Source organism: Hemitrygon akajei, chromosome 13 (assembly GCF_048418815.1).
Source record: "Hemitrygon akajei chromosome 13, sHemAka1.3, whole genome shotgun sequence".
NCBI lineage: Eukaryota > Metazoa > Chordata > Chondrichthyes > Myliobatiformes > Dasyatidae > Hemitrygon > Hemitrygon akajei.
In genome coordinates this window covers 56726992-56743595 of record NC_133136.1, presented here as the reverse complement: position 1 = coordinate 56743595, position 16604 = coordinate 56726992, and the positions used below count along the sequence as shown (strand labels likewise).

At 39.5% G+C, this 16604-nt stretch overlaps 1 protein-coding gene across 3 annotated transcripts in view; it reads right to left on the bottom strand.

Moving 5' to 3' along the window:
- LOC140737898 (uncharacterized) overlaps positions 1–16604 on the bottom strand; it is an 86174-nt gene that overhangs the window by 30562 nt on the left and 39008 nt on the right. For 2 of the 3 annotated variants that reach the window (XM_073064674.1, XM_073064675.1), the window contains exon 8: positions 16066–16165. In XM_073064674.1, the coding sequence (XP_072920775.1) occupies positions 16066–16165 (100 nt within the window). Of the gene's footprint in view, positions 1–15772; positions 15889–16065; positions 16166–16604 lie in introns of those variants that run through there. The other variant, XM_073064676.1, reaches the window with a different exon arrangement.

The window sequence follows — 16604 nt, the reverse complement described above, 5'->3', positions numbered from 1 at the left end:
GAGAAGTGTTTTTTTTCAGTAAATGATTCTGGTATTTCCTTTTGCAAGGGTAAATGGGACAGCATGGCCATGATTAATTGTCCTCTAGAATTCAATCTTATAATTGTGTCCTCCAAGAAACAGAGCACATATCTGCATTCCTGCTGCTGTTGTTAGTGAAACACCGTTTTGTGAGTTGAAAATGGACACTAGTGGTTGATGATCAGTAACGAGGGCAGATTCTCTCCCATACAAATACTGCTTAAAATGTTTTGCAATCCAAACCAGACTCAAGGCCTCTCTGACAATCTATGTATAATTTTTCTCTGCAGCAGTAAAGGAATGTTCACTTCCATCACTCAGAACATGTGACATGACTGCACATATACTATAAGGCGAGCTTGCATGTGGCTTGGCCAATCACAACCCCACAATGCTTGTCCTTCTATTTTTACCATATACAAGTTCTGTGTGGTTTATTGGTTGTTGTATTTTACTGTTACAAATGTCAATCTCACATGAGTTTCCTCACTATAATTTCTTAGTTGGATATCTGCAGGCTTCATTTCAATATCTTTGAAATGCTGTTCAAACTCATCTGTGGAATGACTGAAACAGCTGAGCTAGTGTCCAATTCTATTTTAATTAATTTGCTATACACTTCTGATGCAAGCCATATTGCTCGTCTCGTTACTTTTCACATTATGGATCTCAAGACTACCCAGTCCTGCATCATTCTTAACATTATCAGATTTTTCATCAACAGTATGCTTTTGAAACTGCATCTTGCCTGTTTATCTTTTTCTCCATTTAATAAATACAGTCCATTTATTTCTGTCTGTCCGACATGTTCTTTGTATGTGTCCTATTTTGTTGCATTTTCTACAAGTTTTGCTTTTAAATCTGCATTGGTCATATGTATGTGAGCCCCTACCACAACAGTAACACAATTTGTTCAGCTAGCCCAGTCTCTGCTTAGATGTTGCAATTTTGTTCATGGTCACTTTCATTCCTAACTACAACTCAACTGTGTCTCTGTCTGCTGTTTCCATTAATACACCAATCTCAACAGCTCTTTTAAGTGTAAGCTGTACTTCAGTTAGGAGCCATTTTTGAATGCTTTCTTGTAAGATTCCACAAACTAAACAATCTCTCAGTGATTAACACCATTTCCAAAATGACAACAACTTCAGACAACAACTTCAAATCTGCCGCATGCACTGAAATGGACTTCCCTTGCTTTTTGATTCTGCTTATGAAACCTTGAACATTCATCTTTATCCTGGTCAGAGGGCTGGTTCTTTATTTTAAATGAGGTGTACAGGTATCATGTGGTAGCATCATGATGTATGCAACCCACATAGATATATCTCCATAATGAATTATATAAACAACAAAGAATGTTTAGGCATACACGAAGAAATCTGCAGATACTGGAAATTCAAGCAACACACACAAACAGCAGGCCAGGCAGCACCTATAGGGAGAAGCTCTGTTGACATTTCAGACCAAGACCCTTCGTCAGGACTAACTGAAAGGAAAGATAGTAAGAGATTTGAAAGTAGGAGGGGGAGGGGAAAATGCGAAATGATAGAAGACCGGAGGGGGTGGGGTGAAGCTGAGCACCAGAAAGGTGATTGGCTAAAGGGATACAGAGCTAGAGAAGGGAAAGGATCATGGGACGGGAGGCCTAGGGAGAAAGAAAGGGGGAGGGGAGCACCAGAGGGAGATGGAGAACAGGCAGAGTGATGGTCAGAGAGAGAAAGAAAAAAAGGAGGGGAAAAAAACTAAATATATCAGGGATGGGGTTAGAAGGGGAGGAGGGGCATCAAGCATTCTGCCGTCAACAGTGGCTTCAGATCTAAATGTTCCTGCATTGCTTTCACAATATCAACAAAGTTCATTTCAGCTGGTTTGGTTAAAACAGTTAAACTTCAAAGCAAACTGTATGTCTTTAAACCCAATGCTCTCAGCAAAATTAGTACTTGATTCTCACTGGCTATATCATTTGCATTAAAATACTGTTGAATTAGCTCAATATACATGAGTCAGTTAGCCATTGAGCAATCAAACACATTTATCTTTCTGATGTGGCCAGTCATTTCTGCTCTTTTTAAATAATTGTTATCACACAGAATTCACTGTTTATGAACCAATGAATTCTTCTGTTTTCTGCCTTTTTAACACAGCTATCTCGGCAGGTGCTACACTGTTCATTCACTGACGATTCCTCGCTGTTCTTTTTTTTTTAAGCTCAAACATCTTGCTGTGCTTCAACAGTTATGTTAGGTTCATTTTATAAGTACCTCATCACCACTGTTATGTTTTGTAGCTTTTAACTAATTAAAAGGAAAAGAGAGTCTTAAATGAGAGTTCTTCTTTATCCTGGCTAGAAAGTTTGTTCTTTACTTTAAGCGAGGCGTGCAATATTAAATACACAACAGTCCCCTTCTGGTGAGGCTTTGTAACCAACTCATAGTATCTTCTTGAACATAACACCAAAGTAAAAGGTTGCACAACATTCTGAATTAAATTCTTCTTTTAAAATATCACTTGGATGTCAACTAATCATCCTTGTGCATTCTCTCACCACCCACAACTTGTATGGACTTTAACCACTGGAGAGTAACATAAAAGGATTGGAAAGAAATCTAATTTTAGGGAAACAAAGTTTCCAGAAAAGAAGATACAATCAGAAGGCATGAAGCAACATTGTATTAGGCATGCCAAAGCTATGAAAGGAAAAGTCAATTTTAGCTGTGTGGGGAATATATTTGCCTTATCCAAGAATAGGGGAAGTATTCTAAATAGAGAGTGGTGGGAAGTAGCACCATATTTAATGAAAATAAAAAAAAAGGTTTTATGATTTAAGAATAATGTCATCATGAATTGATAAAATAAATGTTGTTACAATAAACTGTTGAGAAAGGGAAAAGAATGTATTGTGAATATAATGCCAAGTACTCTTTTTCTGAAGACATTACATTTTAAAGCATAACAAAATCCAAATCACCATTCTGACTTTGACTGCGGCTCATTTAATAATAATTTCACTTCTGAAGAAGATGTAGTTTAAGTCCTACTTCTGAGACTCAGCAACAAAAGGCTTGGTTGACACTCCACTGGAGAACTGACTGGGGGCTGCATGGTCAGAGGTTTCATCATTTAGATGAGTTGTTGAACTTTAGCCACACCTCCCCATTCAAGTAGAAGTGAGAGATCACCTGTCACTATTCAAGAAAGGGCAAAAGAATTATTCCTTAGAGAATATTCACTCAAAATCTCTAAAACAAAAATTTGATCATTATCATAAGGGAATTCGTGGGAATTGCTAACACTCTCACAGTTTATCACAGAGAGTCATAAAATACTACAGCACAGATACACTTCAGATATCAGATACACAGATACACTTCACTTCATTTAGTCTGGGCCGACCTGGTCTTCTGCCTAGTCCCATCTACCTGTGCCCAGACCATAGTCGTCTAAGCCTCTCACATCCATGTACCTATCCAAATGTCTCTTAAATGTTACAATTGAATCTGCATCTTCCACTGCAGCTCTTTTCATACTTGCACCACTCTCTGAGTGGAGACGTTCCTCCTCAGTTTCTCCTTAAATCAAACTTTAAAGTAAAATATATTATCAGAATACATAGATGTCATCACATACAACTCTAAGATTCTTCGTCCTGTGGGAGTACTCAGCAAATCTATAGAACAGTAACTGTAAACAGGATCAATGAAAGAGCAAGAGCATAGAAGACAACAAACTGTGCAAATGCAAATATAAATAGGAATAAATAACAACAGCGTGAAATAACAATATAGAGTCCTTAAAGTGAGACCATCTGTTGTGGGAACACCAGGAACAGAATGAGTGTACTTCTCCTCTTCTGTTCATGACCTGAGGATTGAGGGGTGGTAACTATTCTTGAACCTGGTGGTGTGAGTCCTGAGGCTCTTGTAACTTCTACATAATGGCAGCAGCGAGAAAAGAGCATAGCCTGAGTGGTGAGGAGCATGGATGATGGATGCTGATTTTCTACAGCAATGTTTCATATAGACAAGCTCAATTGTTGGGAGGGCTTTAGCCGTGATGTACTGGGCCAAATCCACCATGTTTTGTAGGATTTTCCACTCAAAGGCACTGGTGTTCCTATACTAGGCTGTAATGCAGCCAGGCAATACACAAAGTCTGTCAAGGTTTTTGATGACATGCCAAACCTTCACAGACTCCTAAGAAAGAAGAGGCACTGTTGTGCTTCCTTTGCAATTACATTTATATGATGTTCCTCTGAGATAGAGACACCCAGGAATTTAAAATTACTGACCCTCTCCACCTCTGATTACCTTTTCACCTTTTACCTATGACCTCCAGTACTAGTCTCGGCCAACCTGAGAGGAAAAAGCCTGCATGCATTCACCCTATCTATACCCCTCAGTTTCATGTACCCCTATGCTGTTAAATTATCTACAACAGTGATCTCCAGTTCAGGAAGTACTTCAACTCAAAATCATTTTGGAATGGCCCCAATCTAAAAAAATCTGGAATGTAAAAATCAGGCTTCGTTTTTTTCAGCTGAATGGCTGCAGCCATTATGACACATGCACAGCATCATATGAAAGCATATTAAACCACTGCCACTAGTTTAAGATTCTTTCTCTACCTTGACTTTTTCAAGCATGATTATTCTCTCATTGTCTATGGGACAATGTCCTGGAATTGTCCATTTTCTACACCATTATATAAATGCCATCTTCACAGGATGATTAAGGATGGGCAATACATACGGCCTTGACAATGTCACCTACATATTCTGACGAATATGCAAAATGATTCTAGAGAATTTTAGCAGCTCTCATATCAAACATTTGGCAATTGTTCTCACATCTGTAAAACATGTAGTCTAGTTCCTAAAAATAAACTGTTCCAAGCTTGTGCTGAGAACTGAAAATGCACTTCAAATAAATGTGCTAGGAGTATACACACTTCATCACAAATGCTAAATTAAAGAAAAAGGAATAGTTAGTTAATTTAATTATAATCTTGGATAGGGTGATCCATCTTAGACTGCTTAAAGATCAATTTATAGATTTATGAATTATTAACTAAAGTTCTGCTAGACACTAATGACCAAATTTAAATATTTATTTTAAGAAACACTGACAACTTGGGCAGAATTTTGAGAGCAAACATAATCATGAATCAAAAGTCTAATAATCAGATTCCAACTTGAATTAAAAATAATCTTTCGATTTCTGTCCAAATTAAATATTGTTAGTTATCAGCATGTCAAATCCAATATTAAAGACTTTGTTTTCAATGTAGGAATTACTGGTTATCAAGACTTATAGTACATAATTAGATAAGAATTCCTATAAAGTAAGTCCCTACAATAAACAAAATTTTCTAGTAAAAATGAAATTCTCTTTAGTAATAGTTAAATTAACTTCAACAATGGAATATGATTTTAACATTAAATGTTGCTTTTCATTTTGTTCCATATTTACTGTCAGCCCAAGGAAAGTTCCCATAAATATTTAACACTGATCCCATGTCTCACATCTATCCATGTTCAGCAGGATCAACAACAAGGAATACGCATGTAATTGGAACTCGGCACGGACGAGTTGGACCAAAGGGATAATTTCTATGCTGTATAATTCAAGGACTCTGCGAAGGGTTGTCTTCACTCACATCTTTTCCGGCTTCTCACATTAAGTATTAAAGCAAAACACAGAGTTATATTGCTTATTGACATATAGATCGGCTACTATGCACGTTACTTCAATTTCAATGTAGCTTATTTTTATCAATGTACAATTTAAGGCACCTTCAAAGAGACTATTTTTCAAGAGCAAGCTCTAGACTAATTATGGCATGTAGCTCAAACTGGAAAAGTTGTTTGAGACTCATTCTGATACCTTGCATATTGTTTGCAGATGTAATTAGACTCATGATTAACAGGATTGAAACACTCCTTGGTTCAAATATTTGAAGTGTCAGCAACCAGAAGTAGCATTTAGTAAAATAAATCCTTATAAAGCTCCTTCTATAACTTTCCTCTTCCTGCCAAGTCTTTACAGGTACAAAGAGCATCCTATCAATAATATCTAAATCTTTCGTTGAGTCTGCTAGTTTACAGATGTTTCTGTCTCAATGTTTTTGTGCTGGAGGCCTGATGTTCAAAATGCAATAAACTGCATTATATTTGCCAAATAGTTTAAGCAAAGATAGAACTTTTTTTTTCTTAAGACACCATTAAATGAGAAGGATTCATGTTCTGGATTTTACAGTGATATCATGGTGCCATAAAGTCTGGGTTTGAGACAGCCTTGTCCAAAATGATTTCCCTATACAATTGTCCTTTGGGATAAACTTATGAAATCACATTAAATATGCAAGATTCTAACTTGCATTTAGGCACCTTAAAAGAAGTTATTTAAATACTAGATCTTTTTGTTAATTGAGAGTAAAAATTCAGACATAAAACAAATTGACAATTTAATTAAATAACTTGTATTAGCATTGGTGCAAACTAAGTTTAATAGCATTTCAAACTGAACATAATATATATTTATTCTATTTCAGAAAAAACTTTCAAACGAAATTCAATTCCTGTACTTGCAAACATTTGACAATAAACCATCAGTGATATTACTTCAATATCCCAGAGAGTAAAAGGACAACTTGACAGTGAGTGGAGATAACAATCTTCCTGAAAGGATTTCAAATATTGAGTTTCACTTTTGTGCTCCCTGCCAACCCAAACCCAACACATAAAAACATACCAATACATGGAGAATTCAGAAAAGAATTCTGAATGACCCTTATGGTATAAAAAATTCAGAACAGCATGCTACTTTTCCACTTAAAATAATAAGTAGAGAGCTTTTAACTAACTTCATAATGTAAATATACACATGGGATGATTTGAGGGTAAAGAAATTAGTGTTATTGTAAAATGTATTTACGTAGCTTAGATTGCAAATTAAAACTAATTAAATTACAAGTCACACAGGAAGCCTTTCATCAATTTCATTTTGTTATTTTTCCTAGTAAAACACAATTTAGTACAAAATATAGTCATCAGTTTTTCAATATATTAAAGTGCATCATACCAATAACTAAATTGTTTTATAGTTTGACTTTAAATTGTTATTTATTTATTAGCGATATAGCGTGAAGTAGGCCCTTCAAACTCTTCGAGCCATGCTACCCCAGCAACCCCACAACCCTGATTAGCCCTAACCTAATCAGGGGACAATTCACAATAACCAATTAACCTACCCGGGAGGTCTCTGGGAGGAAATGGGATCACCTACGGAAAACCCATGCATTCCACAGAGGGGACATACAGAGACGGGTGCTGGACTTGAATTCCAATCTCCAGAACATCCTGAGCTGTAATAGCTTTGCACTAACCACTACACTTCTGTGGTGCTCATTGTAAAAGTGTAAATCACAGCTCCAAAAGATTATATCAGCTTTATTGAAATTATGTAGAAAGAACACAAATAAAATTGGCTTTCCAAGACTTATGAAAAAACTATTGAGAGGATCACCAGGGTCTCCCTCCCTTCTATTAGTGACATTTACTGGGACATTGCAGATGAAGGGCCTGAAGCATTGTTAAGGATCCCTACCACCCATCCCAAAAGCTCTTTGACCCACTACTGTCAGGAAGGAGGTACAGAAACACCAGGACTGTCAGACTGGATAGCAGCTTCTTCCCTCAAGCTGTGAGACTAATGAATACACTGCGGGTCTTGTCACTAAGACAGCAAGCTGTTCACCGTTTACCTGGTGGTGCAATGCATGCATTTTGAATTAGATTTTCATGTACGTGCTGTTTGTGATATAGGTTTTGATGGGTGTACCATGGTCCATTGCTTCATTTCAGAATCAGAATCAGGTTTATTATCACCAGCATGTGATGTGAAATTTGTTAACTTAGCAGCAGCAGTTCAATGCAATACATAATCTAGCAGAGAGAGAAAAAAATAATAAATAAACAAGTAAATCAATAACTGATATTGAATAGATTTGTAAAAAATCTGCAAAAACAGAAACACTATTTTAAAAAAAGTTAAGTAGTCTTCATGGGTTCAATGTCCACTTAGGAATCAGATGGCAGAGGGGAAGAAGCTGTTCCTGAATTGCTGAGTGTGTGCCTTCAGGCTTCTGTACCTCCTCCCTGATGGTAACAGTGAGAAAAGGGCATGCCCTGGGTGCTGAATGCCGTTAATAATGGACGCTGCCTTTCTGAGATACTGCTCCCTAAAGCCCAAGATGGAGCGGACTAGATTTACAACCTTCTGCAGCTTCTTTCGATCCTGTGCAGTAGCCGTTCCATACCAGACAGTGATGCAGCCTGTCAGAATGCTCTCCACAGTACAACTATAGAAGTTTTTGAGTGTATTTGTTGACATGCCAAATCTCTTCAAACTCCTTGCTTGAATATATGTACAGGGAGATGACAATAAACTTGAACTTGAGAACAGTCTTATGATTCTAATTATTTCCACGGTGAACTACAACAGCATAAAGTGATAAAGCTCTGCCAACAAAATATGAAAAAGTATCATGCTACTGCTTCTCTAAGGATTTGAGGCTGTTCTGCTTTCTACCAAGACCTTAGTAATATTGTTCTGCAATGTATTACCAGTTCACAATCCATTCTGCTTTATATTTATTCACATGTGGACACCTCTGCCAAGTCCAACATTTATTGTTGGATTGGTCCCTATTTCTCCAGAGGAAGTTTGAAGTCAGTCAACCACGTTAGTGAGTCTACTCTCACATGTAGGCCAGACCAGTGAAGGATAGTAGATTGGTGAACCAGAGAGATTTTTAACCACATTGCACTGGTTTCATGATCATCATGTTAATAATAAACATTTTTTTTTATTTTAAACTCCAGTTTCATTTAGTTAACCATATAACCATATAACAATCACAGCACGGAAACAGGCCATTCCGGCCCTCCTAGTCCGTGCCGAACTCTTAATCTCACCTAGTCCCACCTACCCGCACTCAGCCCATAACCCTCCACTCCTTTCCTATCCATATACCTATCCAATTTTACCTTAAATGACACAACTGATCTGGCCTCTACTACTTCTACAGGAAGCTCATTCCACACAGCTATCACTCTCTGAGTAAAGAAATACCCCCTCGTGTTTCCCTTAAACTTTTGCCCCCTAACTCTCAAATCATGTCCTCTCGTTTGAATCTCCCCTACTCTCAATGGAAACAGCCTATTTACGTCAACTCTATCTATCCCTCTCAACATTTTAAATACCTCGATCAAATCCCCCCTCAACCTTCTACGCTCCAATGAATAGAGACCTAACTTGTTCAACCTTTCTCTGTAACTTAAGTGCTGAAACCCTGGTAACATCCTAGTAAATCGTCTCTGCACTCTCTCTAATTTATTGATATCTTTCCTATAATTCGGTGACCAGAACTGTACACAATATTCCAAATTTGGCCTTACCAATGCCTTGTACAATTTTAACATTACATCCCAACTTCTGTACTCAATGCTCTGATTTATAAAGGCCAGCGTTCCAAAAGCCTTCTTCACCACCCTATCTACATGAGACTCCACCTTCAGGGAACTATGCACTGTTATTCCTAGATCTCTCTGTTCCACTGCATTCCTCAATGCCCTACCATTTACCCTGTATGTTCTATTTGGATTATTCCTGCCAAAATGTAGAACCTCACACTTCTCAGCATTAAACTCCATCTGCCAACGTTCAGCCCATTCTTCTAACCGGCATAAATCTCCCTGCAAGCTTTGAAAACCCACCTCATTATCCACAACACCTCCTACCTTAGTATCATCAGCATACTTACTAATCCAATTTACCACCCCATCATCCAGATCATTTATGTATATTACAAACAACATTGGGCCCAAAACAGATCCCTGAGGCACCCCGCTAGTCACCGGCCTCCATCCCGATAAACAATTATCCACCACTACTCTCTGGCATCTCCCATCTAGCCACTGTTGAATCCATTTTATTACTCCAGCACTAATACCTAACGACTGAACCTTCTTAACTAACCTTCCATGTGGAACTTTGTCAAAGGCCTTGCTGAAGTCCATATAGACTACATCCACTGCCTTACCCTCGTCAACATTCCTCGTAACTACTTCAAAAAATTCAATAAGGTTTGTCAAACATGACCTTCCACGCACAAATCCATGCTGGCTACTCCTAATCAGATCCTGTCTATCCAGATAATTATAAATACTATCTCTAAGAATACTTTCCATTAATTTACCCACCACTGATGTCAAACTGACAGGTCTATAATTGCCAGGCTTACTTCTAGAACCCTTTTTAAACAATGGAACCACATGAGCAATACGCCAATCCTCCGGCACAATCCCTGTTTCTAATGACATCTGAAAGATCTCCGTCAGAGCTCCTGCTATCTCTACACAAACTTCCCTCAAGGTCCTGGGGAATATCCGGTCAGGACCCGGAGATTTATCCACTTTTAAATTTCTTAAAAGCGCCAGTACTTCCACCTCTTTAATTGTCATAGGTTCCATAACTTCCTTACTTGTTTCCCACACCTTACACCATTCGATATCCTTCTCCTTAGTGAATACCGAAGAGAAGAAATCGTTCAAAATCTCTCCCATCTCCCTCGGCTCCACACATAGCTGACCACCCTGATTTTCTAAGGGACCAATTTTATCCCTCACTATCCTCTTGCTTTTAATATAACTGTAGAAGCCTTTCGGGTTTACTTCCACCTTATTTGCCAAACCAAACTCGTAACTTCTTTTAGCTTTTCTAATCTCTTTCTTAAGTTTCCTTTTACATTCTTTATATTCCTCGAGTAATTCCTTTACTCCATGCTGCCTATATCTATTGTAGACATCCCTCTTTTTTCGAACCAAGTTTCTAATATCCCTTGAAAACCATGGCGCTTTCAAACCTTTAATCTTTCCTTTCAACCGAACAGGAACATAAAGATTCTGTACCCTCATAATTTCACCCTTAAATGACCTCCATTTCTCTATTACATCCTTCCCATAAAACAACTTGACCCATTCCACTCTCTCTAAATCCCTGCGCATCTCCTCAAAGTTAGCCTTTCTCCAATCAAAAATCTCAACTCTAGGTCCAGTCCTGTCCTTCTCCATAATTATATTGAAGCTAATGCTATTGTGATCACTGGACCCGAAGTGCTCCCCAACACATACATCTGTCAGCTGACCTATCGCATTCCCTAACAGGAGATCCAACACTGCCCCATCTCTAGTCGGTACTTCTATGTATTGTTGCAAAAAGCTATCCTGCACACATTTCACAAACTCTAAACCATCCAGCCCTTTTACAGAATGAGCTTCCCAATCTATGTGTGGAAAATTAAAATCTCCCACAATCACCACCTTGTGTTTACTACAAATATCTGCTATCTCCTTACACATTTGCTCTTCCAACTCACGCTCCCCATTAGGTGGCCTATAATACACTCCTATCAGTGTTACTACACCTTTCCCATTCCTCAATTCCACCCAAATAGCCTCCCTAGAGGAGCTCTGTAATCTATCCTTCCAAAGCACCGCCATAAGATTTTCTCGGACAAGCAATGCAACACCTCCTCCTCTGGCCCCTCCTACTCTATCACACCTGAAGCAACTAAATCCAGGAATATTTAGTTGCCAATCACACCCTTCCTGCAACCATGTTTCACTAATAGCTACAACATCATAATTCCATGTATCAATCCACACTTTAAGCTCATCCACCTTTCTTACAATGCTCCTAGCATTAAAATAGATACATTTAAGATACTCTCCACCTCCTCCTCTCTTTTCATCCCTAGCAATGCATTCAAATTTATTATCCTTTTCTTTCTTCTCCCCTACAACTTCGGGCTGAGAGCATCCCTCCTCCATCACCTGCCTGTCCTCCCTCACACACGGTCTACTTACTTGCTCTACTGGTGAACTAACCTCCTCTCCCATAGTTTCCTCAAATTGATTTCCGCCCCCCCATCTTACTAGTTTAAAGTCTGCCCCGTAGCCCTAGCAAACCTCCCCGCTAGGATATTGGTCCCCCCAGGATTCAAGTGTAACCCGTCCTTCTTGAACAGGTCACGCCTGCCCCAGAAGAGGTCCCAATGATCCAGAAACTTGAATCCCTGCCCCCTGCTCCAATCCCTCAACCACGCATTCATCCTCCACCTAATTCCATTCCTACTCTCACTGTCGCGTGGTACAGGCAGTAATCCCGAGATTACTACCTTTGCGGTCCTTCTTCTTAACTGCCTTCCTAACTCCCTATACTCTCGTTTCAGGACCTCTTCCCCTTTCCTACCTATGTCATTGGTACCTACATGTACCACGACCTCTGGCTCCTCACCCTCCCACTTCAGGATATCTTGGACGCGATCAGAAACGTCCCGGACCCTGGCACCAGGGAGGCAAACTACCATCCGGGACTCCCGATCACCTCCACAGAACCGCCTGTCTGAACCCCTGACTATCGAGTCCCCTATTACTATGGTCCTCTTTCTTCTATCCCTACCCTTCTGAGCTACAGGGCCGTCCTCTGTGCCGGAGGCCCGGCCACTGTCACTTCCTCCAGGTAGGCTGTCCCCCCCAACAGTACTCAAACATGAGTACTTATTGTCAAGGGGTACAGCCACTGGGGTACTCTCTAGTACCTGCCCCTTCCCCTTCCTGATCGTGACCCACCTATCTGCCTCCCGTGGCCCCGGAGTGACCACCTGCCTGTAACTCCTCTCTATCACCTCCTCACTCTCCCTGACCAGGCGAAGGTCATCGAGCTGCAGCTCCAGTTCCCTAATTCGGTCCCTCAGGAGCTGCAGTTCGGCGCACCTGGCGCAGATGTGGACGTCCGGGAGGCTCGGAGACTCCAGGATCTCCCACATCCGACACCGAGAACAACAAGCTGCCCTCACACTCATACCTCCCGAATAACTGAAAATAACAAGAACTAAAAGATAAGCCTACTGTGCCCTCTTCCGCCTAAGCCCTCTGAGCCCAAGCCCTACACTCTGCTCCCGGCCCTCTGAGCCCAAGCCCTACACTCTGCTCCCGGCCCTCTGAGCCCAAGCCCTACACTCTGCTCCCGACTCACTCCGCTGCCCGCAAACGAAGCTGCCCGCTGCTTAAGGCTGCGTTCTTTTTATATCTTCCCTCCTTCCCAGGCCTCCTTCACGCGCCTGCGCAGTCCCGCCTCTCAGAACTCCGATCTGAGAAGCAATTTGAAAATGGCCGCCGCCGCACTTCTTCTCAGCCTCGCTGTCCTCTTCCAAAAGAGTTAATTCAACTAGTTAGTTGAATTAATCCTGAGGAATTAAAACTTATCTATGCAGAATGAAATTTAAATCATATGTGGGCCATTCAGTGTTGTACAGCACATATTCTCCGACGAAAGATTCTGGTGAACCCACTGACAGTTTATAACAATCCCAAGATTATAATATTTTCCACTAGTGAAAATTTACTGTATTAAACTTCATGACTCATTATATAAAAGCTTAAGCTAAGTAACTTTGGCTTGGTATGTTGTAGCCACCAATTATTCCAGTTCATTCCTTAGATAAGTAACTCTGAATCTTCAATCTACCAAGACTTTAATACATCTCTGCAAAGGAGTACAAATTTACGCCCCTTTCTGAACATGTAACTAGACACTGCAGGTTCAATATACAGTTGTGCTAGAATGTTTGTGAACCCTGTAGAATTTTCTCTATTTCTGCATAAATGTGACCTAAAATGAGATCAGATCTTCATGCAAGTCCTAAAACTAGATAAAAAAAACCCAATTAAATAAATAACACAAAAAACATTACACTTGTTCATATAGTCATTGAAAAAAATGATCCAATATGACATGTATTTGTTGGAAAAAGTATGTGAATCTTTGCTTTCAGTAACTGTTGTGACCTCCTTGTACAGCAATAACTTTAACCAAATGTTTCGCTAACTGTTGATTAGTCCTGCACAATAACTTTGAGGTAGTTTAGGCCAAAACTGCTTCAACTCTGGGATGTTGGTGGACTTCCTTGCATAAACCGCTTGCTTCAGATCCTTCCACAACATTTCTATAGGATTGAGGTCAGGACTTTGACTCCACCATTCCAAAATGCAAATTTTCTTCTTTTTAAACCATTCTGTTGTTGATTTACTCTTGTCTTTTAGATCATTGTCTTATTGCATTATCCAACTTCCATTAAGCTCCAGGTGACAGACTGCTACCCTCGCATTCTCCTGTAAAATGTCTTGATACAAATTTGAATTCATTGTTCTGTCAACAATTGCAAGCTGTCCAGTAACAATCACGGATTCGGCAGCGCAGTAGATACGACAATTGCGCTTGTAAAATATGCACATGTCAGCTAATTATTATTTAATCGTGATAATATTTAACTCCATACTTGTCACTGTAGTGCTTGGACAGAGCACAGCAACACTTTGATGCCTGTTTGCTTTCGGCCTTCTCTGAGAAATTGGACTTTCGAGCCAACTGACTCTGAAGACTAGCGGTATTCGTTTTATTCTTAGCTGTTGGTTTCAGCCGCAGTTTTCCATCTGAGTGTTTTAGTCAATGGTCCTGTTTGGCCTAGCGTTTATTGTTTTCTTTTTTTCCTTTAACATCATTCACATTAAAGTCTGTGAAATATCGACTCACTTCAGTGTCTCTCACTGAGTGAAAAAGGTCCCTCTCAAATCACCTGTAAATGTCTTACCCTAAGTCTGTGTCATCTAGTATTATTCACCTCTGACATAGGGAAAAGATACCTGCAGTCTTCATCTACACACTTAATGATTTTATATACAATTAGGTCCACCCTTAGCCTTTGCCGCTCCAGAGAAAACACTTCCAGTCTGACCTCATAAATAAATGCTCCATTCCAAGTAAGTATTTTGGATCTCCACTGCATCTTTTCCAGCGCTACCATATTCTTCTTATAATGCAGTGACCAAATTGCAGAGTGTTCCAGAAAGATATGACAAATATTTTTTATAAACTTCCCTCCTTGTTTTCGTATTCATTTCTTTGACTAATGAAGACAAGCAAACCATATGCCTTTTTAACCACATTATCTATCTGTGCTGCTACCTTCAAGGATCATTGAACTTGCACACTAAAGTTCTTCTGTTCCTCAATACTTCCAAAGACCTTAATGTTCCAAGATATATTATTCATGACACTTTGTAATCCTCGCCTCATTAGTTGTTCCAAAATACATCATCTCACACTTATCTTGATTAAGTGCCATCTGCTATTCTCAACCCATTTTACCAACACATTGATATCACTTTGTAGCCTAAGCCTATATTCCACACTGTCAATAACTCTGCCAGTCTTCATAAAATCACTTCGATGTTTGTTCTATTTAGAGCAGCGCCAGGTATTATGTATGCCAGTTCATTATCTAAAGGGAGGCACTATATTTCCACTATTCAGACTTCTTGAGAATGCAGGGATATTTTTATCTTCTTTCATCATTCGTTAACATAGCTGATATGTTAACTCTCTCACTTTCATGGAGAATCCACAGAACTCCCACATGAGGCCTACAGAATCCAATAGAGGAAGAAAAAAGCCCTTAACTCTGAGTGGAGTCATCGGAACGCCGTTTTTTTTAGCAGGCTTTCTTGTTTTTATGAGGCCGACTTGCTAGCTTGACGCTCATTCCAGCACGGATGGAAAGTGTGCACAGAATCCAATGGTTAAAGCAAGTTTACGCTATTTGCCTACAATTATCTGCTTTGCTTTGAGTGTTGATGCTACCTCAAATGGCGGCATGGCAAATGTCATCAGTGTTTTTTCTCCCCTAAAGATTTTTCTTCTCCGTCTCACCTGGGATCCGTAGAGATAGTAGAGACAAGTATTTCTATTGAGGCAGAGCAAATAGGTTTCAGATGAGTTTAATCAATTCCCTACCGGGAGAAGGGATTCCAAAATAAAACAACTGAAGTAACCCTCCAAATAACAGTGAAGGAACATTACATTTTCCAGGGACTAGCCAACGCAAAGTTTTGAAGCCTTGATATTTCTATTTTAAACTTACCTCCAAAACAAACTGCTCCATAATAAGACTTGTAACTCTGTCCTCCTCTACTTGTTTCATTAGCCTGTTAGTTTCTTGCATATTTTTTTGGGCCAAATGTCTACAATAGAGGTGGTTAAGGAAATCACAGCAGCGATTTTTACCAGGCTAACAACATTGTACAGTGTAACCTTGCATACATTTTATTAATTCAATCCTTTTGGGAGTGAATTCCACAAATGGCAAAATTAGTTACAGTTGTGTTTATCTTGCTGTGAGGCTGTAAAGCTGACAGATCATGTGGTAATAAGAATGTATCATTAACTTGACCAAATTCCGCCATGTGGAACTCGATCCACCAATCTGAACCCTCTCTCTATTTTGAACAAAAATACTTTTGTGAAGAAGGATGAAGGACTACCTGTTTGTGTATTCAAAGGGTTTATCAGCCACATAAAGATTGGCTGCTGGGTGTACAGTCGACGTTTCGGGTCAAGACCCTTTGTCAGGACTAACGGAAAAAAGAGATAGTAAGAGATTCTCCTAACATTTTGGGTCTC